The 27,928-nt window shown below is 42.7% G+C and overlaps 1 protein-coding gene across 2 annotated transcripts in view; it reads left to right on the top strand.

Moving 5' to 3' along the window:
• The window catches only part of LOC131593057 (synapsin-3-like), a 164,486-nt gene that overhangs the window by 110,704 nt on the left and 25,854 nt on the right, over positions 1-27,928 (top strand). For both annotated transcript variants that reach the window (XM_058865246.1, XM_058865248.1), the window contains one exon: positions 21,145-21,207. In XM_058865246.1, the coding sequence (XP_058721229.1) occupies positions 21,145-21,207 (63 nt within the window). The remainder of the gene's footprint in view (positions 1-21,144; positions 21,208-27,928) is intronic.

Below are 27,928 nucleotides of genomic sequence, written 5' to 3'. Positions count from 1 at the left end.
ATAGCAGTCTTCAATCCCAGTGTCATCAGCCGACTTTCCACTGCTCCCTGGACAAATCCACTTCTTCCCAAAGCTGATTCTTGTTTTTCCTGTGTTTAAACCATGGTTTTCCTGGTGGCTCTGATGTTAGCCCAGCACAGGGAGTGTGGCATGCACAAAGAAAGGGACAGAGATGCAGAACCATCACCATGCAGTAGCACATCCTATCATCTCCTCGTGACCACAGACTGGTGTCTGTCTTCGTGACAGCTCTCACCATGCTGTAAATGTAGGGCAGTTTACTTGCCTTTTATTGAAAGGTAAATTGCTGTGAATTACCCCATTTTATGCAGAGCAAGAATGAACAGGGCTAATTGCTACTTATCAGTTCACGCAAAGTAATATGCTTCTCTACAATTGTTTGTTCATGTTTCCACACCCACAGACTGCCTTGCTTCAGTTCAGCACCTGTAGCACCTGAGACTTGCAATTGCAGGGGAAGATCTCAGTGAGCCTCTGTACTTCAGAAACCTGCTTAGCACAGGGAAATGTTTTGGTACACTTGAGGTAGATCTTTGGCAGGATTGTCTTTAGCAGGGGCTAACTGCAGGTACCAGAAGTTTGAAACTTGACCAAAGTTGGCCAAATTTTTGTAATTATTAAAAAATTTACGGGCTGCTACCCTTCATTGGCTCTTTTCATAGCTGAAGTTGTCAGATTCACAAGGAAGCAGTCACAGATATTCTTCACTATGGGCAAACCAACCAACTCTTCTTTTGCTTATGTGTCTATGTCTATTAAGCCTTCTGGTTTCCTTGAACTGTTCCATATATTCTTCTTAAGGGAAGCACTCAGGGTGGAATATTCCATCCCGAATGGTCACCAGAAGGAAAAATTTTTCAAAAGGTAAGCCAGTATCTTATAGTAAGTTATGATGAGCCAAGGAGACACCAGGTGATGGCATGTTTGCAAGGAACCTGCTTGTAGAGGACAGTGTTAAACACACATACCATTCATTGTGTATATATTGACACAGTGCAGTCTGACAGAAATAAAGAACAAATTGTATTTGCATGTATGCAGTCTTCAAAATAAACATATGTGATGATGATGTTAATGATGATGCTAATAATAATAATAATATGCTGACCACATCTATGCAAGCCCAGGACTGTTTTCAAGCAAGAGAGATTATTATGTATTAGTCTAGAATAGAGCTGGGCTGAGTGATAGGAAACATATGTTTCTTGGTACTTGTGCTTGCACAACAGCATAAAAAGAGTCCTGACATTCTATAGGTCTCTGGACAATTCTGCTATTGATGTGTTGTGAGTCACTGCAAACAGACCATTGTATGTTTCTGAATCACTTCCTGCTCAAGGGGTTCCTCCACTTCTTCCAGAGATTGTGTGCTGGGGAGGAATTCAGTGGGATAAAGCCCTGGAGATACATTAGAAATGCTTTCCCTTTCCCTTCCCTTCTGTGCAGCTGAATGACTCAGACAGGGGATGACACCTTGAACCACTGTCACTATTCCCTTATTGGGATGAAAGAACCTTATGAGGAGTCCAGAAGGAAATTTAATTCTATGTTATATTTTAAGGACATCCCTTCTGTTTTTCTTTATTTTTGTTGTTGGCATTTTATGGTTTATGGGAGTTTTTGGGGGGAATGGGTTTAGAAGTTAGGAAATGGTGCTGTGATAAAAAAAGGTTGTTCCAGCTGTTTCCAATACAGATGCAGTGCTTTGCCCCTCTGTCCCAAAAGTATTCAGGCCCAGACCACAGAAATGGTCTTTAAATATCTAAGTACCTCAGAGGTCTAATTAACTTTCCAATTGTTAATAGTTGTATGTATGTATGTATGTATGTATGTATGGTATGCAACTATCTTCATTTAGATTCACAAAACATTCATAGGTGCTTCTCTTAGATCTGTGCTGTTGATTTGTCATTTTTTTGATAACACAAGAGGTTGTAAGCATGGCAGAAGATGGCACAGAGACCATCACAGAATTACAAGTTTTGTGTGATTTTCAATGTCCCAAAAGTCCTGCTTTGTATAAAAAGTATTGTCAATTGACTGTGTTAATGCATTTGCATAAAGAAAAAAATCTGCATTTAAGGGAAATGTATTCTTCTCCTAATGTTTAAAATGCTCCTGCTTCAATTTGATATTTCCCCTAGAAAACACTGTCTTGGTGACATTTTTTTCACAAAGAGATAAGCCATTGTGAATTGCTGAAACCTTGAATTTCAAGAGCTTTTCAGTTTGCTTTTCCCAAGTTATACTGGACCGATATGTGACCTTTTGGCAAATCAGTATTGTGATGAAAGTACAATCAGTTTCTAAGTAATTGCAAAATTATTTTGACTTCAAGAGATGCTTATCCTGAATGCCAGCTAATGCAGCACTTACTCAGTGAATGGCAGTAAACAGTAGTCCTAAATGAGCTGTGCCTGTTCAGAAATTATTTAGAGCTATCATACCTGAAGGAGGTGCATTTCACTGGGGTCTGATTTTCAGTCCATCAATGCATAAACACAGGCCTGTCATCAAGGCAGTTGCTGCTTTCAAAATACAGTTCTCCCTATGCACCTTCACCAACAAAAACATAGAATGGCAGGTACTTTTTTTTTTTTTTTATAGATTTTCTGCTTTGCTTTCAGGAAGGAGTGGATGGTTCCAGGACCTCAGTTCTTAAAAGTTTCTTCTACCTCATCTGTTTCTTTGTAGATGTGCCAGGCTTTAGTTTGATCACTTTCTAACACTTTAGGCATACTTACCTCTTCATATTTTTGCTGAAGGACATCTGTGTAGCTGACAAACCACTCATCTTCTGCAAAATCCTATAATTTAGCGATGCTAAATGCAGGTCACAGTTAACCTCTTTACATCTTTACCCTTTCCCACTGGGTGGCTTCTCGTTTTGATAAAGCTTCTCACCAACCTGTTGTACTGAGTGTAAATTTGGACCCATAATAAAATGTCTCATAATGTCTTGTTGCAGACTCAGGTCTGCTAAAACTGCAGTGCTGTTAGCAACTAGTTATGCCATGTGAGTAGGCCTAGCAAAACTGGATATGATCAACTTTGTGGCTAACTAGTAAGGCTGCCTCTGAAATAAATACCTCATTTCTTCAACATAAAGGAATTTATATCAGACTGCATCAGCTGACCAACTGTTCCCATGCCATGGGAGTTTTCACTTGACTGGCCCGTGATTTCAGTAATTGTGACAAGCCTTAACAGGTTCCCTTTCCCTTGGAAGATATCCTCAAATTCTTTTTCAATTGTTTTGATCTTCTGCCTGTTTGGTGAGTTACCTCTTTAATGAAATTAAGGGAGTGGCATGTTTTTATTAGTGGATAATTTTTTTCTCTTGGTGTGATTATAAATTGTACTTCTTCCAATTTGCTAATTGCCCATGAGTTTAATCACATTTAATACGTATTAGCACACCTCACTAAGTCCTGAGTTTCATTTGTTTATGGTCAATTGCCTGTAGTTTTACTTTCTATGCTAACATGCCTGTTCCTGGCAATATTTCAGCTTGCGCCAGCATCATGTTTAAGACACAGGCATTCCCTTTGCTCTTGAGAAGGTAATGCTTTAATCCTCTGCAGCAGTGCTTACTAGTCCTATGAAGTGTTGCTTGCAAAGTGGTGCTATTGTCCTCTTTGTCCAAGCTGGAGAGTGTCCTGAACAGCAATAGAAATTACAGTAGTCCTTGAAGGTTTTTCCAAATAAAAGTCCTTGTCCCAACTTGTGGTGTTTGTAGATCTGTGTGCAGCTTTGTGAGGCAGCTCCATGCTCAATATTCCATTCTGCTGCCACTCTCCTGTCTTGTAATGGCATCCTCTGTGGCATGACAGCACTGTCTGTCATGTGTAGCTTTGAGTCTGAATTTCCTTTGGCTGGCAAATTTTAATGGCATTTCCAAAAAATAACTCTGGCTCATCCAGTAGATTTTGATTGCTTTTTCTCAGGTTCCAGCCATGTTTGCTGTCTTCCTAAAGAATCAGCTTCTCAAGTTCAAGGAGTTTGGCTTTTCAAACCCCTGACAATCCAAAACTCTGCTGCCCTTATCCCTGGTTATCTTACTGCTTCATGTTTCATTTTTACGTGGAAGCCTTTAGGCTCTAAATCCCTGTGTTGCAGCAGCCAGGTGAGCCACAGATGTCAGGCTTAATTCAAAACTATTAGAATCATCTAGTAATCCAGAACCAGCTATTGTCAAAAATAAATTCACCTCTGAGTGATGTAGAAGCAGTTACCTGAGGAGTCACCTAAGCATAATTTCCTGTAATCGCTGAGCAGTGGAGGCCACAAGGACATGAGTGTCCACATTTACACACACACAGTGACTCCAGTTACCACTCCCCAGCATCTTAGAGCACACCAGTCTCCTCCTTTTCCATGGCCCCCAACATCTGCTGGCAGACAAGAAGTCCTGTTTAAATATTTCAAGTTACCCTCCATATGCCCAGAGAGCATTAGCTACAGTAAAGTGAGGGTTTCTCTTCCATTCAGAGAATTTTCTTAGCTTTTTTTTTACCTGTGGGCACCAGAGAATTAGTCAAAATCAATTTCATTCAACCAAATCCACACTTGTATCCTGTAAATGTATATATTTGACCTAGTCACTGCCACTTCCTTTGTCATCAGTGGGGAGGAGTACAGGTATTACTAGAACAGCTATTCTCAGCCTGAGGTATGTATCTCAGCTAATTTGGACAAACCAGTCTCTGAAACCTCCAACTGATCTCTACTGATATTAACCTTTGTCCAGGCTGGCTGCTTCAGATATGAGAGATTCATGGGTGTCTAAAGTTGGGTGACAAGTAATTGATTAGAAGAGAGTGACAGAAACTTGCTTTATTCAGTTTCTGATGTTCACTCCCAGCCCTTTAGCTTAAGTAATGTGGACCTGGGCACATGAAAGGAATCTATCTATAACCTTTAAATGTCTTCAAGCTTTGATCGTAGAAGAAAAATAAAGTGCAACAGAGGCAGTTTCTCTTGGAAGGGATGCAGTGGCTGGAAGGATGCAGCCACCAGGTTCCAGTTTGCCAAGTTTCTGTTTCAAAGTGCAATTTTAGGTGCAATGCTGAGTGCACCCGGCATTGTTCACATTTTCCTGACATTCCTTACAGACAAAAAAATATTCACGTAAAATCACCCCAGTGAAAATCAAAGCAGGGTTTGTGTCTTATTGGCAGCAATGTCACTGGAAGAGAGGGTTGTGCCTTTTCAGCTCTGCAGACAAAAGCCAGAGGTCTGCCAAATTTTCTAGTTTCACTTTAACTGTGGGAAAGGAGTTGCAGGAGAGAGCCCAAGTTGGTGAAGGCTCATCTACATACAAAACATGTGTTGGGCAGACTTGCTGCTGTTCGGCACATGCTCTGGGCTGGCACGGAGGGACATCATCCTTCCAGCGCAGCACCAGGCTCCAGCTGAGCCAGTGCCATCCACAGGGACAGCTGCCCCAGGCCCAGTGCTCCCTGCCAGGGTGGTGATGTGGCTGTGCTCTGGCAGGAGTGTAGCTGCAGACATGGGCTGTGCTTACATCACACATTGCAAGAGTGGTGACCACAAGAGCTGCTGCCTTTTGACCCACCCGGTGAATCTGTGCTGGCCTGGGCTACACGGAGTTAGGCTGGTAGGCAACCCCTGAAAAATGATCTCTTGTTTGCCTGGGAATGCCATCCCCATTGATCACTTTCCAGCTGGCTTATATTGATTTAGCTTAATTCAATGCAAGTGTTTTACATGTAGAAAAGGCTCCGTTAATGTTCCCATGAAGTCTAAATCAGTTCTTCTGTCTCTCTTGCTCTTTAAATCCTATTGTCACTCACGTGTAGCTTTCCTGCACTCAGTACATGCCTATTCCTGGGGGGAATAATTGCCAGGGGCTTAATTTTAGAGAGGAATGCTCACCCTGCTGTCTGGGAATGAAGCCTGGAGTAGCCAGCTTCAAAGACTAGACAGATTTGCTGCTGAGTTTAAAAGACATCTTTCCCTTGACTGGGATTTGCTATTGTATCCCTTTTTGCTCTTATCTTCCCTTTCAGCATATGGGAGGGCTCAGGTGCTTTCCGGACTCTTTCCATCTTTGTACCCTTTTAAATACACTTGCAAAGGTTCTGGAAAATTCTCATTTCTGCCTCTTATCCTCTGCAGATTGCTGAGATGACTGAGAATGTGGTGGATTTGATGGGATCTGTGCTTAAAGTATCACTCATTTGACGCCCTGTTTGCACAGAGCCCTGGCACTTAGCACAGACCTAAAAGCACAGAAGGAGAGAGTTCTTTGCCTTCCTCCTTCACTTCACTTAACAATTTTAGACCTAATGAAGGACTCCACCCAAATATAATAGAAGGAAGAATTATTTTTCCTGTGTGCCTGTTGTTTATCTAACAAACATATGTGTTTGTTTATTTTTAGATTATAAAATGCAATTATTGTGTTCTCTGAAGTACACAAGAAAAATTAAAAACACGTTGAGTCAACTTGCTGCTTAATTTATGTTAATTAAACTATTCAATGGGAATGATGTTCCTAGTTAGGTTGCTTCAGTGGGATCTGGATTTTATTCTTGGCTCTGCCACAGATTGCCTGTTTGATTCAAGGCAAGTCACTTAATCTCCCAGTGTTTCAGATCTTCATTCCCCAAATGAAGATAATTCCCCTTCATCGTCTCTGTTTTAGCTATAAATGCTTTAACTGGGACGTGTTTTGCACAGTATTCAGCATAATATACTCTAATTTATAATCGTATATATTGATAATAGGTCATCTTGTCTTCAAGAAAAAACACCTCTGCAAGTTCTTCCCAATGCATGGATTGGAAAACAACTACACCTTCCACCACACCCAGACAGTCAATGTCAGAGCTCTGTCAGATCCTGCTCAAAACTGAGTTTCCGTCAGTGGAAATATGCTGATCTGGGGTTTCCGTCTCCTAAGAGTTTATTCTGGAAGTTAAGAACTCAACTTCAAGAAGAACTTAGCTCTTTCATTGCATCCCTAGACCTCATCTAAGCTAAGGAGGGTATGAAATCTCATCAGAAGTGTTACTACAGATCAGGTCCAGGCCTGTGGGTTAGGTAAGACAGAAACTCTGGCTTGAGCACACTTGGCCAGCACGCCTGGGAAAACTCAGTGTTGTATAAATGGCTGAAGGACCTGCTTCATTCTGATGCTTTCTCACATCTCCACCTGTCAAATAACCAGTCTCAGAATAGCTTACACTGGGAGGATCTACTCCTGGATTTCCCCAGGATCTACCTCTGACTAGCCAGGTAAGTGTTTAGGAGCAGTGATGATTTTCTGTCACAAGGTGGTATATACTCATTTGTGCTGACCATCTTCCCACTACACCTACACTCATCTGCTTTCCTGTTTATTCACCAGTTGTGTTTTGCCTGGATGTTTGCATTTGATGTTTTGTACAATGCCTAGTCCATCAAAGACCTCAGCCCTAAGCTGGCAGCACTGAAACATCAGTTACCAGAGGAGCTGCCCTGTTTTCAGTCAGTGCTGGCTTTAGCTGAATCATTTTCTTGAGCTGAATGAGTCCATTGAACCCTAGATCAAAGCCTTTATTTCTCCAAATCTGGGAACTTGGGCTACATTTGCAGTAAAGAGGGTGAGCAGAAGCTAATGCATGATGGGATTATGCTTTTCTTTTATCACCTGACAGCACTCTAACAGACCATGTTTCACTGTCATCTGCAATCACTGCAAACCTCTGAAAAAGGCCATGGTATCTATGAGGCTTCCTCCCTTCTTGCTGCCTGTGTCTCCCCGAGCAGTGTAAAGGGTCAGCCCTATGATCTTTCCACCTGCAAATAGTCCCAGTGCTGGCACACTTCTACAGACTAAGACTCCTTTCCTCACTTGACATATATTGTACCATCCTTTGCAAATGTGAGAGACATCCAACACGAGGTTCACAATGTGAGCTCAAAGTGCCAGTGCTTTGACTGTCTGAGCAACTGGGCTTGGGCTGCTATCTGACAGAAAAAGAGGAGTCCCAGCCTTGCATTACTGCCAGAACACATGCTGGGTTTTGGCCCCACATCCCAAATGGATGTCCACTAAATGACACACTTCCCATAGCCAACCTGGCAAGCAAAGCCCCTATCCTAAGCGTGACCCAAAGGGCCAAAGTATCCATTCTCTGCTGGCTTTTGTAGATGTGTTCACAGAGAGGAACTGGTGAAGAATAGCAGTAGCACTAATCATCCTTAATGTCATATGAAGTCACTATAAACCTCATTCCTTACAAAAATTTCCTGCACAGTTTAAATCTACCCTCCTTACTGCTGTATATATTTGCCCAACTGCATTTTAAGTTGCATGATGCAACTCACCATGCCCATGAACAGCACAGACTTCTCTTGCTGGCTATTGCTTGGGAGAAAAGCTCTGGCCACCAGCTGATGCTCCCAGGACAGACCAAAATAATGAGGCTGAGATAGAGGTCAGTGAGGTTCAGAGCTGGTTCTGTTTGCACCTGGGCATTTAATTCTTCATGTCGCTGGCTCCCATCAATGAGCTGCAAGCAAAGGAGAGTGGTAGGAACCAAGGATCAGGGTGTCCATGGGCATCTGCTGCCTGCAGCACTCACACTGAATTAAAGCAAATAGCCTCTGCTTCATCCCATTTAGGCAGCTCCCTAACAATTCACACCTACTCCATACAGCCATTTCTGTCTTCCTACTGATTCACTGAAACATTCCCGCTCACTCTTTCCGTAAATTCAGCATCCTGTCTTCTGTTGAAGTTACAAGCCAGATGTTAGCTTAGCCAGTGATTAATACTTTGAAAAGGTCAGCTTTGAGTTTCACTGCCAAGTTCACCCACCTCTCCGGGCAACTCCTTATACATCTTCTCTTCCCTTCATAACATATTTGCAGTTGAAAAATATTAAAACTGATACACTACTTTATATCTTGAAAGCACATTAAAAATAATCTTGGGTGTTGGGAAATTTATTAAGGCTGTGCTTGGAGAAGAAGGACCTGTTTAATCCCCTTCTCACATGGATTGCTTGTAGCTCTGAAAATCTGATCTCTGGCTCTCTACGCAGTACTGTGTACCACCTAACCACCTCTCAGCCAGCCCAGTGGATCTAAAGAAGTGAATTCAATAAAATTAATGTCATCTTTTGGTGGGGACACAGAAGGTTTACACCAAATTTTACAATTGAAGGGTACTTTTTCTCCCTCGGTCTCAAGTCAGACTTTGTAAGCTTGGACTAGTCTCACCACGTTAAACATTAACACTGTCTTTGTCACATACTGCACAGCTTAGCTTGTCCCAGCTCTGTTTGGGCTTCTGTGTGTGCAGTATCACCAAAGAAGCTCTGCTCTTCATCAGAAAATGCAGACTAAACCTGTTGATAGGTAATATTTTAGAGAATTTGATCTTGGATCCTCTCACATGCACTATCCAATCTACAGTTAGGAGCAGGCAGATTTAGCCTGAGAGTGTTTTGTTTTCTTGTTTCTTTTGAAGTAAAAGAGGAAATGTGGGAACCATTTCTAAATTGCCCATGCTCCAGAGTGACAGAAGAAACCCAGAAACAGATAAAGACTGACAGCTGGAACATATTGTGGTACAAGAAAGCAATTAGCTTATGGCATAAAAGAATGAAATCACATATAGAAATAATTTGTGTCTCCTGGCATTACTTGGAAACCTGGAAACTTTGGGGCAAATGAGGTCTGTGATCCCAGGCCAGTGTTGGTGTGGCATGGGGATGTGCCACCCTAGAAGGAAGAGTGCCAGCCTGTCCTTAATGACCTCATCTGAGACCTCACAGATGTGGGGGAAGAGATGAGAGAGAGGAAGGGCTCAGTGGCTTCCCCCTCTCTCTGAGCTTTCCCATCACTGCTCCAAATTCCTGAAAGAGCTTGCTTCTCCCTGCCGTGGGGACACTTTGAGGCAGCTTTGGTCCATGTTTCCCTGGAACCTTGCATCATAAGCTGGGTGAATGGCTGCAGCCTCTCAGCTGTCCCTCTACTCTCAGTCGGCCTCAGCGCTGGGCATGAAAGGCCATCTTCATATGGATTGCTTAAAAGTTACATCATTGAGCAATAAAACAGTGAAAATACCTCAGGGTAGGAGAGGAATTTGAGATAAACATTCTTTACCAGATATTGCAAAAGAAAGCATGGCCTCATCAAAATGAATGAGCTGATTCCCATTGCCCTCGGTGTGGCCAGGGCTCCAATCCTTACGTGTGCGATGCCGTGCTGCCGCAGTGATGAGCTCAGGACAGCATTAGCTGCATGAAGTCAGACAGCTGGATTGATGGATGTAATCAAATTTCCTGCCCCGGTTACAGTTTTACAATCCAAAGCCTCAATTTAATCAGTGGTTGTACTCATAGTGGGATTTGTTTCAGGAGGGATCCCATTTACCACTCCCAGTTTCGGAGAGCTGGTTAATCCTTCTGTGGGGCAGGGTTCACATATCATGCCTCATAAACTCCCTGTGTGAGGGTTTAGGAAGAAAGGACAGGATTTGTCATTAGCACCCTGTGAGCGTGTCTTCACAGCAGGCACAGAGATACCCAACCAGATGGTTTCACTCCATTAACTTCTCACAGATGGAGACTGAGGTCCAAAAATTCACAGCAGCAGCCAGATCCATGTAGGCCAACCCCATGCTCCCTCCCCAGAAAGGTCTGGGAACAGAAACACCCAAACTGTCCCTGCATAGGCCAGCTACATGTGACTTTTTTGCCACATTCATCCAGCCCTTCATTTTCCAGCTCCAAACTGGTGGGCCTACATGATGATGTGCTTCATGAGCCTATCAGCCCAGAGAATCTCCACAAAGTGTCCCACAGAGATTATGGAAAAATTTGCTCTGTACAAAGGAACAGGGCAGTGTTTGTGCTTTTGGGAGCCCCTTCCACCAAATACTATCATTAGCCCTGTGTGGTGTAGAATCAGTTTAAAATAATTTCACTCAGAGTGCTCCATGGAAATCCCTTGCCAGTCACCCTCCTCATATGCTTTTTGTTCTGAGAATCAACAGGCCTCAAAGGGCAGTCTCAGAAGAGGCCACATCTGTACAGAGTTTGCTTTCATCCCCACAAGGGTCCCTAAACAATGCCAGTGCCAGCCGGAGGTTTGCTGAATGGTATGAGAACCAAAGGCTTTCTTTGCCTTCTGTTCATCCATTAAAACCTCGTGAGTCAAAATTAAGAGGACAGAAGTGGGAGCTTTAGGAGGCTGTGGTTTCTCACAAATGCCTAAAGCCAAGTACTAATGAGAAAGTTAAAAAAAAAAAAGTCTGCAACCTATCACCAGAGCAATGCCACAATTAGAGACAAATCCAGTGTGCGCTGCTTTACATTTATGATGCAGACAAACTAATTTAACTAATTAGGGCTGTCTACAAAATGCATATGAAATAGCACTCTGTCTTCAAGGCCCAGTATGAGAGATTCTTGCTACTGAAGTCCAAAAGTGCACACATACATACGTGGACACCTGCTACTCTCTGAGGATGGAATTAGCCAAGCCACTTCTGCATGGGAAGTTTTAAATATTTTCTTTATTGTCCTACCCACAACTGATGGATGAAAACCAATCGGTTGAGAGGTCTGCAAGGAAAAGTGTATACAAAACCCTCTCTTTGATTTCACAATTAAAGAAACAAAACCAAGAAAAATGGAGAAGTCCATTTGGCTTCTCCCATATGAACCTAATTTTTTACACATTAACTTTAGTTTACAGCTTTTACATAAGCCTAAACAGCTAAGGTATGATTTATCTTCTTTGAGAAAGCAAACTAGTTTCTTTGTCTATGCAAAGATTTGTTGTTGTTTAAAAGGTGAATGTTGTTTAAAAGTGAACTCTGAAATTTGGCCCATGTATTTTGATAGCAACCATTTGTGCAGCACAGAAACTCTGCAGAGAAGTTCAGCTGCTGCATTGCTGAGGTGCTGGCACTACCTCCATGAGAATGAAAGCCATGATCACAGCAGAAGACTTCAGCAACTCGTTTTGAAAAATAATTTAATGGCATGAAGTTTGATGGGAAGAAAAGAGGTAGAATTTTATTAAAGAAACAAGTTTTTAAAGAAACCCATCTTTCCAGACTAGTTTCAGACTTTGACTATGCCTGGTTCTACCTCCAGAGTGCCTGGCACGAGCTCCTCTGCTGAACCCAATGCCCTTCTTTTGGGCACATCCCCAGTTACCTCCATGTGGGTTTCTGCCCGCATTCCAAAATCCTACCTGGATCCCGCAACAGCCTCAGTACTGTGCCTGGGAAAAAAACAAATGCCTTCCTGTACTGGGCGTGGACCAACTCACTCACATTTGTCTCATTTATGCCTGAGAAGTGGAGATATTACCTCAGAGATGAAATCAGCTCAGGTCTCCACCTCTTTTTCCAGTAAAGGGTGAACCCTTTCTCTCTAGACAAACAGAAAGAGTGGGCTCACAGAGACCACAGCATCCTTTGCCACTCCAGGCTTGCCCAAGGTAAAAAAGAGGGTCTATGTGTTACTCCAAAAGGAATTTCTCTGCTTCCTGCTTCTCGCCATTCCTGGCTGTTGAAGCCTGTGGTACATCAATGTGTGCTCAGCAGGGGAAAAATGCCGCTGGCCGAGGTGGTGGTTGTGAGATGAAAAAGGCTGATCCGCACAGTGGTTTCTTCTGTCTTCGTTTGAATGCTTTCACTTCAGGAACCCCTTCCTTGTTACAGCTGGGAAAGATGTAAACAGAAGCCAGTCCCAGCTGAAAATAACTCTGTCTGTGTCCTGTGTGGAGCCTGCTTGATCTCCCTTCTGCTTTTCACTCCCAATATCAAGCTAGGTTGTCTCTCAGCACTGAGTTCGCAGACAATTAGGAGAGAAGGTCACCCACAGTTTCTTCCATTTCATAGGGAGCTCTAGAGGCATTAGCAAACAGGTGGAGCAGGATTGTATCTTTTCTCATGGAATGAGACTCAAGAGGGAGACAAATACTCAAGTGGTACCAGTGTGGACCCATGCCCTTGAAGCCTAGGTAGGAAAACTTATTTCTCAGCTCTTGAGAGGTTTCAAGGTTTTGGATATCTCCAAAATCCTCAAGAATAAAACATGGAGATGTTAAATGCATGTCAGAAAAACTTCCCTTTTGCAGTTTGAAAGCATTCCATATCCCATTTGGATTGTGGATAGAGGGGAAGAAGTTAATTAGTGTTCATTCACTGAATCATTGAAACGTGATACTTCCACCTTTCAAAATATAAAATTTGCCCCCTGGGGCCTCATTCTCTTTCCCAAGCAATTGCTGAATTTGGAGAGATTGTGAAATGCAGCCCTTCCTACAGTTTTTGGCTCCTACCAAAAACATGTAATTTGAAAGTTCCCAAGAAATCTCAAAAGACACAGAGCTAATTCAAACATGGGATACAATGGCTGCCTTTCATGTCCTCAATGTCTCCGACATGAGCCAAAAATTAGTCTGGATAAACACAGAAGATTTTTATCTGGAGAAAGAAGCCTGAAACCATGAAGCACAAGAATGAGGTTGTAGGAAGAACAGAGCCCATACCTGACCCCCACCTGCTCTAGGTGCCTAAAAGAAACACAACAAATTCAGGGTTAAGAAGAGTTGTTGCCAGTATTTAACTGTATGTGCAGCCCGAGGAGGAGGTAAATCCATGGAACAGGATTTACTCCCCACATTTATGTCCCAGAGCACAAAAAATAGGGGACATGAATTACACTCCAGTCCACATTAGCAAAGTATTTGAATTCCTGCATGAGCCTAAGGGCTCAAAAAGCTGAAAATATTATCTAGCTGTAAAATAGAACAAACTGAGCCCATAGCTCAAACATTTCTTGTGTGAGGCAATACCTGACTTTCCAGGTCAGCGGGAAAAAGAAATGTGGTGTAAATATCTGTGGCTGTAAGCCAAAACAAGACCCACTATGAATTCAGTCTGAAAAAGGTAGTCAGTGGAAACTGTCATATGGGAATGGTATGACATCTGGCTGCATGAGATAGACCATTTGTGTGTACAGCCAAAATGAAACACTAATGTCGGAGCAGACCAAGATAATACATAATGCAAGATAAGAACTATTCTCCAGCTTAACCCAGTGAGGCAGACAGAGGCTATATTAACAGTAGTAAACCATAGCGTGCCAGGCTCATTCTCAGGCAGCTCTGTCATGGCCCAGCCACAGCTGTGCTATCAAGCTCTTCTAGCCTCCAGTGTTCTGTGGGGCATGTCTGCAGACTTATGGTGGTTCTATGCTGTGCTTAGGAATTGCTTGGGAGAAGCTTATTCATCTGGATACAGAATATGCCAGAGAATGGTCTAACAATTTTAACAGTATAGGCAAATCAGGGCCAGCGTCCTTGCTATGTCATTGTTCTATTTACTTGTATAGATGTGGCATGCGATGCCAGCTGCAGGGTGATACTTCCCGTAATCCTCATTCTTCTTTATGTCCAAAGTCCCTCCTGAGGTGTTAATCAAGATTATTAACTGTGCTTTTAAAAAAAGAAGTCCGACTGTGACTGCCTGGTCGTCTATGCTGCTATTTCTATAGCTTTCAGTGCTGAAGAATGGCGAGAAGGAAGGAGGCGGTGATTCACTGCCCAAGAGCTTTCAGGAGCCCGGAGAATGTTTCAAATGTTCCAGTATCCCATTGCCTGTACCAAGCAGCACCCATGGCTCATTGCTCATGACAGCATCTGACATGGCAATGCCAGCCAAGTCTGCACATGGTCATTGGCTCTTACAAGGGCATGAGGTTTACAAGAAAAATTCAGAACCATTTCTGTGGCAGGCAGATATTTCTCAATGAATGTACTAATAAGCCCAGGACCCGCTTCTCATTTTACACTGACATAACTGCACCACTCTCAGATGTGCTACAGAAGGTTGTGAAATCACAGCTAAACCCTTGGAGTCATGTGGAGGGCTCCTAGCTTTGCAGTTGGGGCACATGGCTTCATTGTGTGTAAAAGTCAGGATGAGAACCATATGCACTTTGTCCTTTGGTGACAGAAAAGTACCTGCAGCAGACTATGCGGTGAGATTAGAGACCAGCAGTAACTGGGGCATGATTGGCTTCAGTGAGACTTGTTGCAAAAGGTTGTTTTCCTCTGTGAAGTTTAGGGAAGGTTGTTCTCTCCAAAGAAACCCCATGCTTCCCATTTTGAAATCAGTGAGAATTCAGAGTTTTCCCAAAAAAAAGGGACAGTCAAGCCTGCCAAGTGAAGAGAGGTTTGTTGGCCACTATCTTGTAAACCTCAGGGATTCTTATAAGACCTATGGCTTTGAAAACTCCAGCATAAATTCATAAAACATTTTCCATCTGTCTCCTTCTTATATCTTTTTCTATAGCTTAGATGCTACAGTTAACCATAGTGTTCACCATATCTTCCTGTGCAATGTGTTGGCATGTGGGATGGAATTTTCCAATTAGTGAAAAATACAGCAAAAGGCACACAATTCAGGTCAGAGGGAAAAGGAAACTTCTCTTTTGCTGCCTCCCACAAAAAATATTTTGACAGTTTCTCAACATAAGGAGTTGGGAGAATGTATTCACTCTCCTAGCAAAAAAAGGAAAGACAAGAAGCTTCCTTAAAGGCACCACTGCAAAATAGCTAAATTAATGTCATGCATTAAGGAATTACAGAAATTTTCTATGTAGTCATAGAACCTTTAAAAAACCTGCTTGTGGTTTGATATGTGGTAATGGGGATTTATTGACCAGGACTACTAGATACGTGTGTGAATACGAGCACACACATACTGCATTTTGGGGTTTTTTGCTGAGCAACTGTTTGTCTGGATATGTTCGTATAATTCTCACACTTGAAGCTCCAAAGGAATGAGAATAACATAAAATGCTCACACTCCTATTCTCCACTAGGAGAACTCAAATACATCCTGTCTCAAATAAAGAAGTTACGTAACATTAGAGGTGGAATCAATGACAAAACATTCCGGTTTGTCCTCACCCCTTTTTATTCACTTCCATGACCCATTCTAACCGCAGCAAGTGTTAGGAGCCCTGAAACCTTGGTTTGTGGTTTGTTTACTCGAGGATGTGAGGATTAAGTCATGCTGCTGGGTTTTTTTCTCTTTTGTTGTGCCTTTTAAAAGCAATGGGAGAATCAAAGAATATTGTTTTATCACCCTGCTGCCATCTCGTCCATCAACTGCCTCACTGCTTCAGATCCCACCTATATAAAGCTGTCACGATCCAGCTGTCACTCAACTCCTGTCACAAGTATCTCATTGCTCTTCTCATCATACCCCCTATCTCCTCCTTCCTCCTGAGACCTTTGCAGATACCTGCTCCTCCTCAGGATTTACTTCAGCTGTCCTGAGGCCCTCTTTCCCCAGATAATGATTTTTTCCTCATTGTGCGCTAATTACAATACACTAATCAACACACAGGTGTGTGTCTTAGAGAAAACCGTATCACATGCAGCCCTGATCTTGCCATGCCTAGCAGGCAACTGGTGCTGATCTTCAGCTCAAGTTTTTAGTAAGATAGTTCCATAAACACAATGACGTCATGTCATGACATCATTATTTTCCTGTAGGTTGAATCAGCTTGCTTGCTTTTACAGGAAATTATATGTTCACAGCCCCTTCAACTTAATTGACACCAGGGAACTGCCACACACATTACTTCCAACATTTAGGTCTCAAATGCATGAACAACATTCCCATCATCCATTAGGTACACACCCAAAACAGACTTTGCCATCAAACAAGTGAAAACAGCTAAACAAACATAAAAATCGGGTTTAGAGTATAAAATAAAAAATCAGAATATTACTTCTGGGGGAAGGGTGAAGGCAAAAACTACAATACCTTGTGCTATGGGGCCTTCTGGCCTGGTTGAAAACACTGGATGCTATGGTAATACAATACCAATGCCAAGACACCAAAGTTTTAATGACTCCATCTCCCACCACCCCAAATCCCTCCTAATATTAGCCATGATGTAATTGCAGCCTGTACTGTTCATTTCAGCATTGTTTGGAATGGTTTTGCAGAAGAAATAATAGTACTGGAAACTGAAAATTCATTGTGTAAAATGAGCTAGATAATGTGAACTAATGCGCAAACCTATGCATAACGGAGGGAAATCAAAAAAGACATTCTACTTTGTTCATGGATATAGGACAGAACAAAAAATCAGCTTAAAATCAAACTTAAAATCAGCATCTCTCTTGAGAGTCTCAGTGAAATAGAAGAGTCATAAGCACTGTATTTACGGGTTAGATCAGGTTTCATGGAATCATCAAATGTTAAGGGGTTGGAAGGGACATTAAAGATCATCTATCATCCCTGCTGCCATGTGCAAGAACATCTCCCACTAGACCAAGTTGCTCGAGGCCTTGTCCATCCTGGCTTTGAAGACTGCCTGAGATTCCTTCATTCAGATCAGTTTAGATCCAACCCTGTTCTACTGCTCCACCAGTAAAGAATAGAGAAAATATTCATAAATTTACAAGAAGTACTGAAGCCCTCATTATTTGCAGGAGTGGAGGGGCAGAAGGTAAAGGGGAAAGTGTCACAGTTGACAGCCACGTGTTTTCAAATAAAGGCTAATGTGTGCATACCAGCACTCATTTTACACACCACTGCCAAAACTGATAAACTGCAAGTGATCTTTGCAGTGACACTACACACAGAGCAAAGCCCTGAAAATCAGGGGCTGAAATGGTACATTTGGGCCATTGGTGTTGTAAGTTGGAAATAACTTCTATGACTCTCCCTTCACTACTACCAAAGACATGGATAAGTTCCTAGTTCAGGATTCAAACCGCTGTTTGACTCTTAACAGGCCTCTACATACACCAAGCTCTAGACATTTATGTAATCCTTGGCACCTCAAGGCTTTGTCACAACCTCTGGGAATACATTTGTAAGATTTTAATTCAAAGGGTTGAGTTATGCATATGCACTAACATCCTGCATATGATCACTGAGCTAGCTGCAGCACTACAGTCCCATCCCAAAACCTGCCACCCTCATCTATAACAGTCCTGTCAACAGCTCATGCACAGTTTACAATGATCAAAGTGTTTTTCACTATTTTTCCGAGAAGAGCCCTTGCAACACATAGAAGGGCACAGACATACGTCTTTTCATGATTTCGGTAATAGCATGCTTTTCTTATTAAAATGTTGTACTATTCTGTGATTATCATAATCTTCTTTCCCAGGAAATTTATGATTCAGTATGTGTAAATACTCATCTCGGGGGTCTGCCCTTGTGGTGGCTTTGGCCACCCGCAGAACTACTCACCGCATTTGTGTGTGAATTGCATCAGAGTTGTGTGTATAATAGATTCTCCCTTCTTTTGGCTTCCCTATCCATCTGGGCGCTTGCCAAGTACACTGGCTGGCCACCTTATTAGCAACAAAAATGGGACTTGAGTCCCAGCAAGACTCTGGTGGAAGCTGGAGGTCTCCCTGTTGACTGTAGTGGTGTTCAACCACTTCCACCACTTCAGCAAGGGCCTTCCAGCGGGTGGTTGTGGACTCTGGTTGCTTTAGTCCTGCAGACTATGGAGAGCTTTCAATCACACTTAACTTTGGCACAGGCTAAGGGCTCTCCACTGTCACTAGATAAACTCATTACATAACGCAGCTCTGTGCATGTGCCATGCTCTCTTGTTGGTTTCTCCATAAGGCAGGTCCATGTATGTAGAAATCTGGTGGGTTTTCAGTGGCAGAGGCAGATTCCTGGCTAACCATGCACCAGCATTTCTCCGGAGCCACAGCTTTCCCAGCGAGGCTACCACATGTTCACAGTCTGGATCTGTCTCACCTCAAGCCCCAAGTGCTATGCCTAGGCCAAGCCACATGTGATCCCAACACGCTCTGACACCAGCTGGTCACCCCTACGTGGGATGAGACCAAGCCTTAGTAAGCTGAGATCATGTTTCCAAGAAGCAAAGAGAAAGGGAGAAGTTTGCGCAGCACGTTGTCATTGCCGGCGGTATTTTCCAGACTAGGAGTAAACTTGGGTCGTTTACTGGATCCCAAACTTTCTTTGCATGTATACAGGAAAACAGATGCATCCCACTCCTGGGCCCCATGCCCAAGCAGGCTCCCTCAGCAACATCATAGGCAGGGGACAAAAAACAGGGCAGCAGAGACATTGCTTCCTGCCTCAGTCTGCTTTGAGCTGGCCAAAGAGCATTATCTATCCCGCACACTTCTCTGGCCTCCTTGCCAGGGTATCAGGCGGGCTCACAGCGTGCAGTTTGCTTTTCCTGCTCTGTAGGAACAGCTGCTGCCTCTGCTCCCAAACAGGGAACGGAGGCCAGGGCTTGCAAGCACTTTGGCTCAAACAGGGTGCATGGGGCAGGGATGAGAGAGTTGGGCAGTGAGCCACATCTCCCAGAGCCTGAGCAGGTGGGTGCCCCAACTACTAGGTAACCTTCATCTTCCAGCATTAAAGGCCTGGCATGGTCCATCCAGAGCCCTATCTTCAGTAAGCCCCAGGTGTAGTCCTCCAATTAGTTCATTTATGACAGCATAAAATAAATTTCAGGTTCTTACAATGAATTAAAGTGGCAAAGGTGAAATAGAGTACAAATTCATGTGCCTGGACATACACTTAAGCATTTGACTTCGGGTTGGCCACCTATCAGTTTCCTGCCTCTTCTGAAGCAGTGGTGCTGGTCCCTGCCTGGTGCCAGGACTGTGATTTATTGTGCCCTTCTGTGGTCCAAAGAAGATCTTTCTTCAGCTTTCTGCCTGAAGAAAGTGACACAGGCTGCTTGAGGACGTGATACACTCACTGTTCCCCTCTCCTGTGACATTTCTTTATATAAGCAGCTCAATAGCAAAACATATCAGTGCTCGTATCATTACTAATTTTGTTATTTATAGTGAGCTGCCACAGATGGAGACTGCAGCACCATTCTATCTTTAGGGCGTAGTGCCTGCCTGTCCTTACAGACAATTGGTAATTAGCGCAAGAACAAGTTGTTTATCTATTCTCAAACTAAAATAAATAAGAGACCCATTTATCCATCAAAATTCAACTGCCTCCTTTTGTCAGATCTCCAGGTTAACTGCTTAATGGATAGAGCTCATCGCTTCAGGCACTTAAGTAATGATGAAAGTGTCTTTAGAGGAAATGAAATATGCAATAAAAAATAACCAGCTATATACCAAACAAATAGCATTTGGATGAGAAGAATCATGAGCACTAGACCAGATGAAGGTCACAGGGATGCCAGGCAGAGGTGCAGAAATGGATCAACCAGTACACAGGGGAAATGTGGTACATATATGGTACTCACTCCTTACATGTGCGCTTCCTACCGGTATAGCCACCCAGCTCTGAGCCGATCACTGCAAGTGAATCCTTGCATGAGGATGAAACTGGAGAAGAAAAGGCAGAGAGGGTACTTGCAGTTTTTCAAGTAAAATCCCACATGTGCTCTAAGATGACCTTGTATACCTTGGATGGCAGGACCCTTCCCAATGGAAACACCACAAAAGCCGGGGAGAACATATGACTCTTTTTTTTCTATTTTTATTGCTGATTCCAACCCTTCTTTGTTTTCTTTTATTCACTGTATCCACCCATGAAGGTAGAGAAGAACAGGCTTTGTGAACAGATGGACTCTGTGAACTGCACCTAAGGGTTGGCCCCACTTCCTTCTCTCCTTGTCTCCCCACCCTCCCTGTGAATGGGAGGAGTGCACTCACTATTAATGCCAAAGCAGTCCATGTGGAAAAGAACAAACAACCCTTGTCAAAAAACCTTTGTCAAAAAACCCTTCTCACCGGTCAAATGTTTTCAGCATCTGAAAGTGTTCACTTCCTCAAGCCTACAAGTGCAAGAGTGTTTTACATGCATATGGGTGTACACAAATCCTTATGTACAGGGTGGGAAAACTATCACACAGCAGAAGTGGGTCAGATCTGAGGAATTCTGACAGGCCTCCACTTTTAATCATACAGAATCCAGTAAATTTCGCTATTTGCTTACTGCCCTACCATCCAGACAAACTTTATTTGGCCTTTTTATTATCCAGTTTACAGCATCCAGGAAGGGGGTTAAAGCTACTAAATTTTAAAAAACTATTCCAAATACAGTGGCTGGAAAACAATAACTAATGAAAGGGTCCTTCTTTTGTCTTTCAGCTCATAACTCCAAATTTTCCTGTAGTGGTCAAGCTGGGACATGCTCATGCTGGAATGGGGAAGGTAAGTAAAAGAAAACATATATATATATATATATATATATATATATATATTTATCTGGAAGCAGATACATATATGGCACAGCATTCCTGTGATTACACATGGCATGTGACCAGCCAGCCAAGGGGTTAAACCTCCCCACAACCTATCTGGGTCGCACTGGCTGTTCCTGTGGGAGAAAAGACCTTTTTCCGCTGTCACGCACTTGGAGACAGGCAGTGGGATTGGGTTAGAGGCTGTCTGGGATGCGGAAAGGGGGGTTGGTGAAGCATGGGGGGAAAGCAGGCTGGGCTGAGGTCATTAGGCTTGTCTTTTATACATTTTTCTCTTCTCCTGAAAGTGGTAGTGTTGTTTATTCAAGCACCTGTAAAGTGCAGCTACACCCCATAGCTCTCACAATGAGGAGCTGTGGCGCTGGGCTTCTCGAGTGCATTATGATGACCTTATTCAAAAAACAGGAGCCCTTCAGTTATTTTTTTCCTCCTTGCAAGGAAGAACAAGACCTTACAAAGCAGAGTGGCTGGTTGCCTGCCAAGGAATCCTGAAAAACAGTTCACTACCCAGAAGGACCTGTTTGTTTTTCCCAGGCTCTCTGGGATCTTTATTCCCCCAGTGAATTAGCAGTCCCTGTTTCTTGGGGTGAGTGGGCTCCCCTTTCAGTGACGCATCACCAGCGCATTCCTGCTGCACTTGAGTCTCCTCTTTCTTGCATATATCTTTTCAAAAGGCATCCCCTATCTGTCTAAAACTCGTTCTGTTCAGAAGTACAAAACTGAGGTATCATCTCCAAATCCAAGTGAGTGGTACATGAACTTTGTAACTGATACGCCTGTCACAGTCCCTCCCTAGAGCAGACAGACCTTCTCCTGGCCTCATGCTTTGCCTGAAAATATATATAGTTACACCAAATTTAAACTTGGTACAGTTTGTTTGCTTGTGCTCTGGAAACAGAAGCCCTTTCTGGCTTGCTGGATTGCGCATGGAAGATCTAATAATCTTTTTTGCTTTGGTTGCAATGTTCGCCTGTTGGTAGCTGCTGGGGAGGAAGTGGGCACAGATCCCTGTGCCAGTGGTGGAGTTGGCTTTTGGCATCAAGGAACAAACATGTAAATAAGAAGGAAATGTTGGTTAATATATTGGTGCTGGCTGTGTTAAGCAGGCAGAGGTGTCATTGAATTAGAGTGTGTGCAGACAGCCTAGAGGTGCTTGTAGGGAGCCACTAACTTGTTCCTAGCAAGGATTTCATTAGCAAAAACCAACCAGGACAAACCAGAAGGAAAACCTCTCCCTTGAGACCCTGCATGTTTCTGACTGCTCTGCCATTTCACCTGTAATGCAGGAAGGGCTTCATATGTCTCATGCCAAAGATCCTTAGTGGCTACAGAAAGCAGGGCAGAATCAGAGAAAAGTACTCCAATCCAATCAGCATTTCCAGACAAAACTCTCAGCAGAACATTTAGCTATTGTCTTCTGCACCACACACCAGATCTTCTTCCACCTCATACTTTCCCTCCCATTTTATTCTTTAATTATGTTGATTTTTGCTGTCACAAGTTACAGAGGAAGAGTTTCTATTCAGACTCCTGGCACAATTGTACTCAGAGGTACAAGGAGGGTATGTAGGAAGTCGTTCCAGATAAATAAAGATAGGCTAACAGCCAGCACCTTAGAAGAAAGAATTGGTCTGAGGCCAAGTTTACTTTAGTCTGTTATGAAATTAGTGACTACTAGCAAAGTCTGGATGTGCATTTGGGCACAGAGTTTCAACACTGCTCTGTTCAGTGGATGGAGAAGGTACAGGAAGCAAGCGTTGTTGACCTTATGGTTTTATTTTGGGCCCTTCTCCAGCCACAAGCAGCCTGAAGGAAGGTTGAGACTGATTAAATTTTCTCTCTTCAGTCTCACTGCATTTCATTGCACAGAGCAAAAAGAGAAGAGAGAAAGATAAAATAAAATAAAGAATAAATCAGTTGGTTTAAAACACAAGTAACAAGAATTTGTTTCATGTTTTTTTTGAAACAGTAGAGTTCAAGACCAAGCGGGACTGACAAAAAAACCCACAGAAAATATAGCAGAAATACAGAGAAGAGGAATTATGGGTATACTAGAAAAGTAACACCTACAGATAGAAAAAAAAAATCAAACCTACAATAAAGTAATGCAGAAGAGAGAGGTTCCCAGGAGACATTATGGTGTTTTTAACCATCATAATGCAAAAGCAATAACCAGTGAGATTAGAGGGAGCTAAATTATTTCCTTGCACTGGTCTTCAGAAGTAGAGATGACAGCAGGAAATATTGTTAATGTTAATAAAGCACCTGCATCAGGTCATGCTTTGTATTAAACCAGTGGCTGGAGAAACAAAGGATAAAATAACCAATGTATTAGACAAAATGCACATGTGAGTATTTAGATAGTACTTACTGCAACAAATGATGCCAAGATAGCGAGCCATGTATTTGTACCTGTAATTGGTGTTTTAAAGGACGTGAGCATTCAGGTTACAATGTTATTACCAATAGAAATTGTCAAGGAAGTACTTACATTTTTTTGTTATTAATGATAAAATTACATGAATGGGTGATTGAAGAGAAGAGAAAAATGAGCAAAGATGGGAAGTCCAGGCACAGTTATTCTTTATTTGTGTGAGGCAGTGGCCAGGAGCCAGAAGAATTCTGGATGCAGAAAATGCCTCTTCCCCAAAGAGCTCCACCATCTGCTTTCAGGGAGATTTGTGTCATTTCAGTTTTCTTCAGTTTTTCTGTGTTACAGACCAGAGGAATTATAATGATTACCTGACACTTATTGCTAATTCATGTTCATAATGTTCTTGGCAGTGTAAGTGCTGAGTGTTTATTATTTCGCAATAATTGCTAGAAGGAGCATAATTATAATTGACTTTCATTTTCACATATTGTTTGTTTTGACATAATTTTCACAAAATTCACTCACCACATTTTTTAGTCAGAGGGCTGAACAAAGAATCCCCAAAGCTAAAATGAAAAATAACCACATTAGGACTTGTACAAAATAGGCTCTATTGACTGCCTTCCCCTTAAGGGTGGGTCACCACAACTGTCTTTAGCCTGGGAGAGGAACAGCTATCATTCAGGATCAGAACCAAGAGGGGTGGCAGTGTACCATTCATAAAAGAAATGCTCTTGCCAAGTGATGTGTGCGTGTGAGGTGCATATGGAGATGGAGAAAGCAAATTTGCAATAAAAGGCATCCTTTTAAATTTCCATTGAGAAATGCAGAAACAACAGCCTCTCTATTGACTTGAACAGAGACACCAGTAATAGCCTTCACCCAAGAACAGACAATCTTCTAATCTAAAAACAGAACACATGCCCCTCAGCCCCTCCCATGATCACTGTTATCCTCCTTCCAAAATTTGGAGTCACATTGTATTTCAGTGGCACTGGAAGATAATAAATGCTCTATGTGCTTCTGGCCCTGTGCAGTATTGATACAAATAAAATATTTGTAGAAATACTGCTCAGACAACTGTTTACAATGGAGTCAGCAGAGAAGGACCTTTCTCATGTTGTACTTAAGTTGCCCAGACTCACAGGATCAACAGTACTCACGGAATCTTCCAGGGAAACCATGGATGGACACTGAGAGATGTCTTTCCATGTGCAGAACAGAACTGTTGTTTACCCAGCAGCTCCTTAGAGGTCAAGGCATTTTTAAGCATTGTGCCGTTTGAATCTACCTACCCCAAAAGTGATTGGGGGTCTCTGTTGAATAGGGAGAGCCCTGCAGTGAGAAAGGAATAACACTTCTTCCTGACTCCGGATCTCATAATGCCAGAGCCCATGGAAAAGAATAAAGCTCTGAGTGTGTTAGTATTTGCCATTTGTGTGTTAACATGACCCTAAAGTGCCCTAGGAACAGAGCCCAGTACTGCATATTCACTCAAAGAGCCTCTTCACCTCTTCCTGATCTGATCATGAGAAGGAAACAACTTCCAGATCTACAAAGAGAGGAAAACCAGTATCTGTCCATGTGATTTTACATATATTTATATCAATTTTATATATATGTATATTTTGCTACTACTACTTTATTTTTAGACCTCTCTAATTAGGTCAGTTTAAGAGTCACCTCCTGTCCCCTCCTGCCCCATAATTATGAAGGCACTTTCCCCATACAAATCCTGGCTCAGATGAATTTATTACATTGTAGAAGAAAAACTTGTTGTTCATAATAAGATGGTCAGAGTTATTTTCTCTCTTAATGGATGGGAAAGACTTCTCTGCTTCTTTTTTCCCCCTGGTATAAATATAGCACAAACTAAACAGAGCCACTCTGTAATGTAAAAATACTGCAAGGTTTTTATCAGGAAGGACAGCTCGTCACCTTGTCTCTCTCGGGACTGGAAATAGAATGTTCCAAAAGTGAGAGCTTTGAAAATCCAGTGTGCTAAAGAGGAAAGGAAGGGAAAGGGCTGCCTTGGTTTGTCAAGGAACAAATATTTTCTTTTAGAGAAGACAAATAATGACTTGACATGTAACATTCATTCACAACAGAGCAGCCCAATCACTGCATTACCACTGACTCATGAGTGAGGATGTTCCAGATGTCTTGAAAACAGCAAAAACATCCCCATTTCTTGCACATCAGTCTGAAAGGTTTTGCTGGACACAGGAAACAGTGACTGACCCAAGGCACCAAGGACCAAAGCAGCCAAGACCTGGGCTCTGTATTAGGAAGGTTCAATGCATTAATGGCAGCAGACTTCAGTGTGAGGATAATAAGGAAATGCAGACACCATTGTGACTTCACTGTTTTGGAGTGGGTCAAAGTTAGGCCTAAAATGATTGTGTGTCAGTTGGATTGGGTATTTTCTGAGAAGAAGAACATAATTTGAGGTAGAGGAATGGAGAGATTCAGGAAACCATCTGCACAGAAATGTTACTGAAGACCCGCTATCCCAAGATGGTAGGGTCTCTACAGAAAGGCTGAGAGCAGGTCAAGATGGACAAAAAATCACAAACTTTTGTGTGGCTACACCAGTTCCTCAGAGGAAAACGCTGAGACCGTGCATTTTCACAGGGCTACCAAGACTGAGTTAAACACCACATTGCCAAGTCCAGCCTTGGCTCAGCCTTGGACACTCATCTTCCAGCTGAACCTGGCTCTAACCTTATTCTGGACACAGGAAGTGCTTCTGCAAGTTGTCTCCAAAGTGCTGTGTGTTTAGCCTGAAGGGCAGAGTTAACCTCAAAGGCAGAGTTCACACGGGATGACGCACAAGAAAGGAAAGGCTAGGGCATCCTAGCAGACTAAGATAATTATGGCACTTTGGCTAACCGACTATTTTTTCATGTAGCCACATAATGAAAGCAAAAGGGGACTACAAAGCAATATCTTGCAGTGCTTAGGCTAAAGATGAGGGAGCAGAGCCATAGCCCTGGGACCCTGGTGTCCAGGAACATCTGGGATGTACAAGAGGCAGCAGATTAGGGAGCTGTGAGACAGAGGAAGCCAAAGCTTCTACCCTCACTCAGGATATAGATCCCTCACTAAAGGAACCTGTGCTCACACAGATCACAGGTGTGGCTCAGACTGCCCAGGAAATTGCCACAGTGGGGTTTTAACTTTGCCAGAACCGATCCAAAGTCCTGCCTTACAAGAAAGGCTTCAAAACGTGGTCTGCAACAGGGATGGAGCAGAATGTTCCTTCATGACCTGCCCCTTGGACTTCTCTCCAGCCAAAGGCAGAAAAATCAGTGCTTCTTGGGCAGGCCGAGGATGGCAGCAGGTACCAGATGCAGGTCATGTAGTATCAGGCTCTGAGATGCCACCACAGGGCAAAAGGATGGTCACATCTGTGTAAGCATGCCCCCAGAGATCGAGCCAGACTCCCCTTTCCAACAGGGAGCATGCTAGGGCATCACCACTGCCTGGGTTAGAGAAGAGAACCAGAAGGGAAGGAGGAGGCTTTTTACTCAGAAAAGGCATTTATCAACACACTGGCCCAAACCCTTCTTAACAGGTCACTAAAATGCTACAGCAAACAGCAACTTCTGGCTTCAGAATGAGTCTGTTGCTGCTCAAACAGCCAGCACAGCTAAGCAAACAGGCTGCCAGGGCAGGGTCTGTGTTTGTACTCACTGTTTGTACTCCTCTATGCAGTTAATGGGATATAGCATTTGTCCTAAGAAGGTTGCAAAATAAAAGAGAAAGAGGGAAAAAATGGCTTCCTGTTGGTTTCTTCTCAACTTCTTTTATCAGTTTCATGTATTGGCCAACCTGCCATTTTAGAAGATTTGTCTCTTGTTAGAGACAATTCAATTGGTAACTTTGCTCTGGATTGATTTTTAATAGTACCTTCTTAAATAATGCCCTCTGGTGTCACACTACATCCACCCTGGCTTTGGTTATGTCCGGGATTTTTTCTTCTTTTAGGAAAATGGATATCTTATTGACATCTAAAAGGGTTACAAGGCAGAAGGAAATGAATTATACAAAATTTAAAAGTAGAAAGCTAATAAAATGGGGGATTCAATAGATAAGGCAGGAAAATAAATCTGATTTGACTGTAACTTGAGTGCTTCCTGTTTATGAAGTAATAACCGTACCCTGGGATAAACCAGCATTAACCCAGAACACGGCTGTTATTTTGTCAAATTTGGCTGGCTCTAACAATTAACAAATGGTGGCTCAGATTTCAGCTTTGGTGTGGTGATTATTTTGATGCCTGGTGGGAAATAAA

This window comes from Poecile atricapillus, chromosome Z (genome assembly GCF_030490865.1).
Source record: "Poecile atricapillus isolate bPoeAtr1 chromosome Z, bPoeAtr1.hap1, whole genome shotgun sequence".
NCBI classification, from domain to species: Eukaryota; Metazoa; Chordata; class Aves; order Passeriformes; family Paridae; genus Poecile; species Poecile atricapillus.
This window is presented reverse-complemented; position numbering and strand designations above follow the sequence as displayed.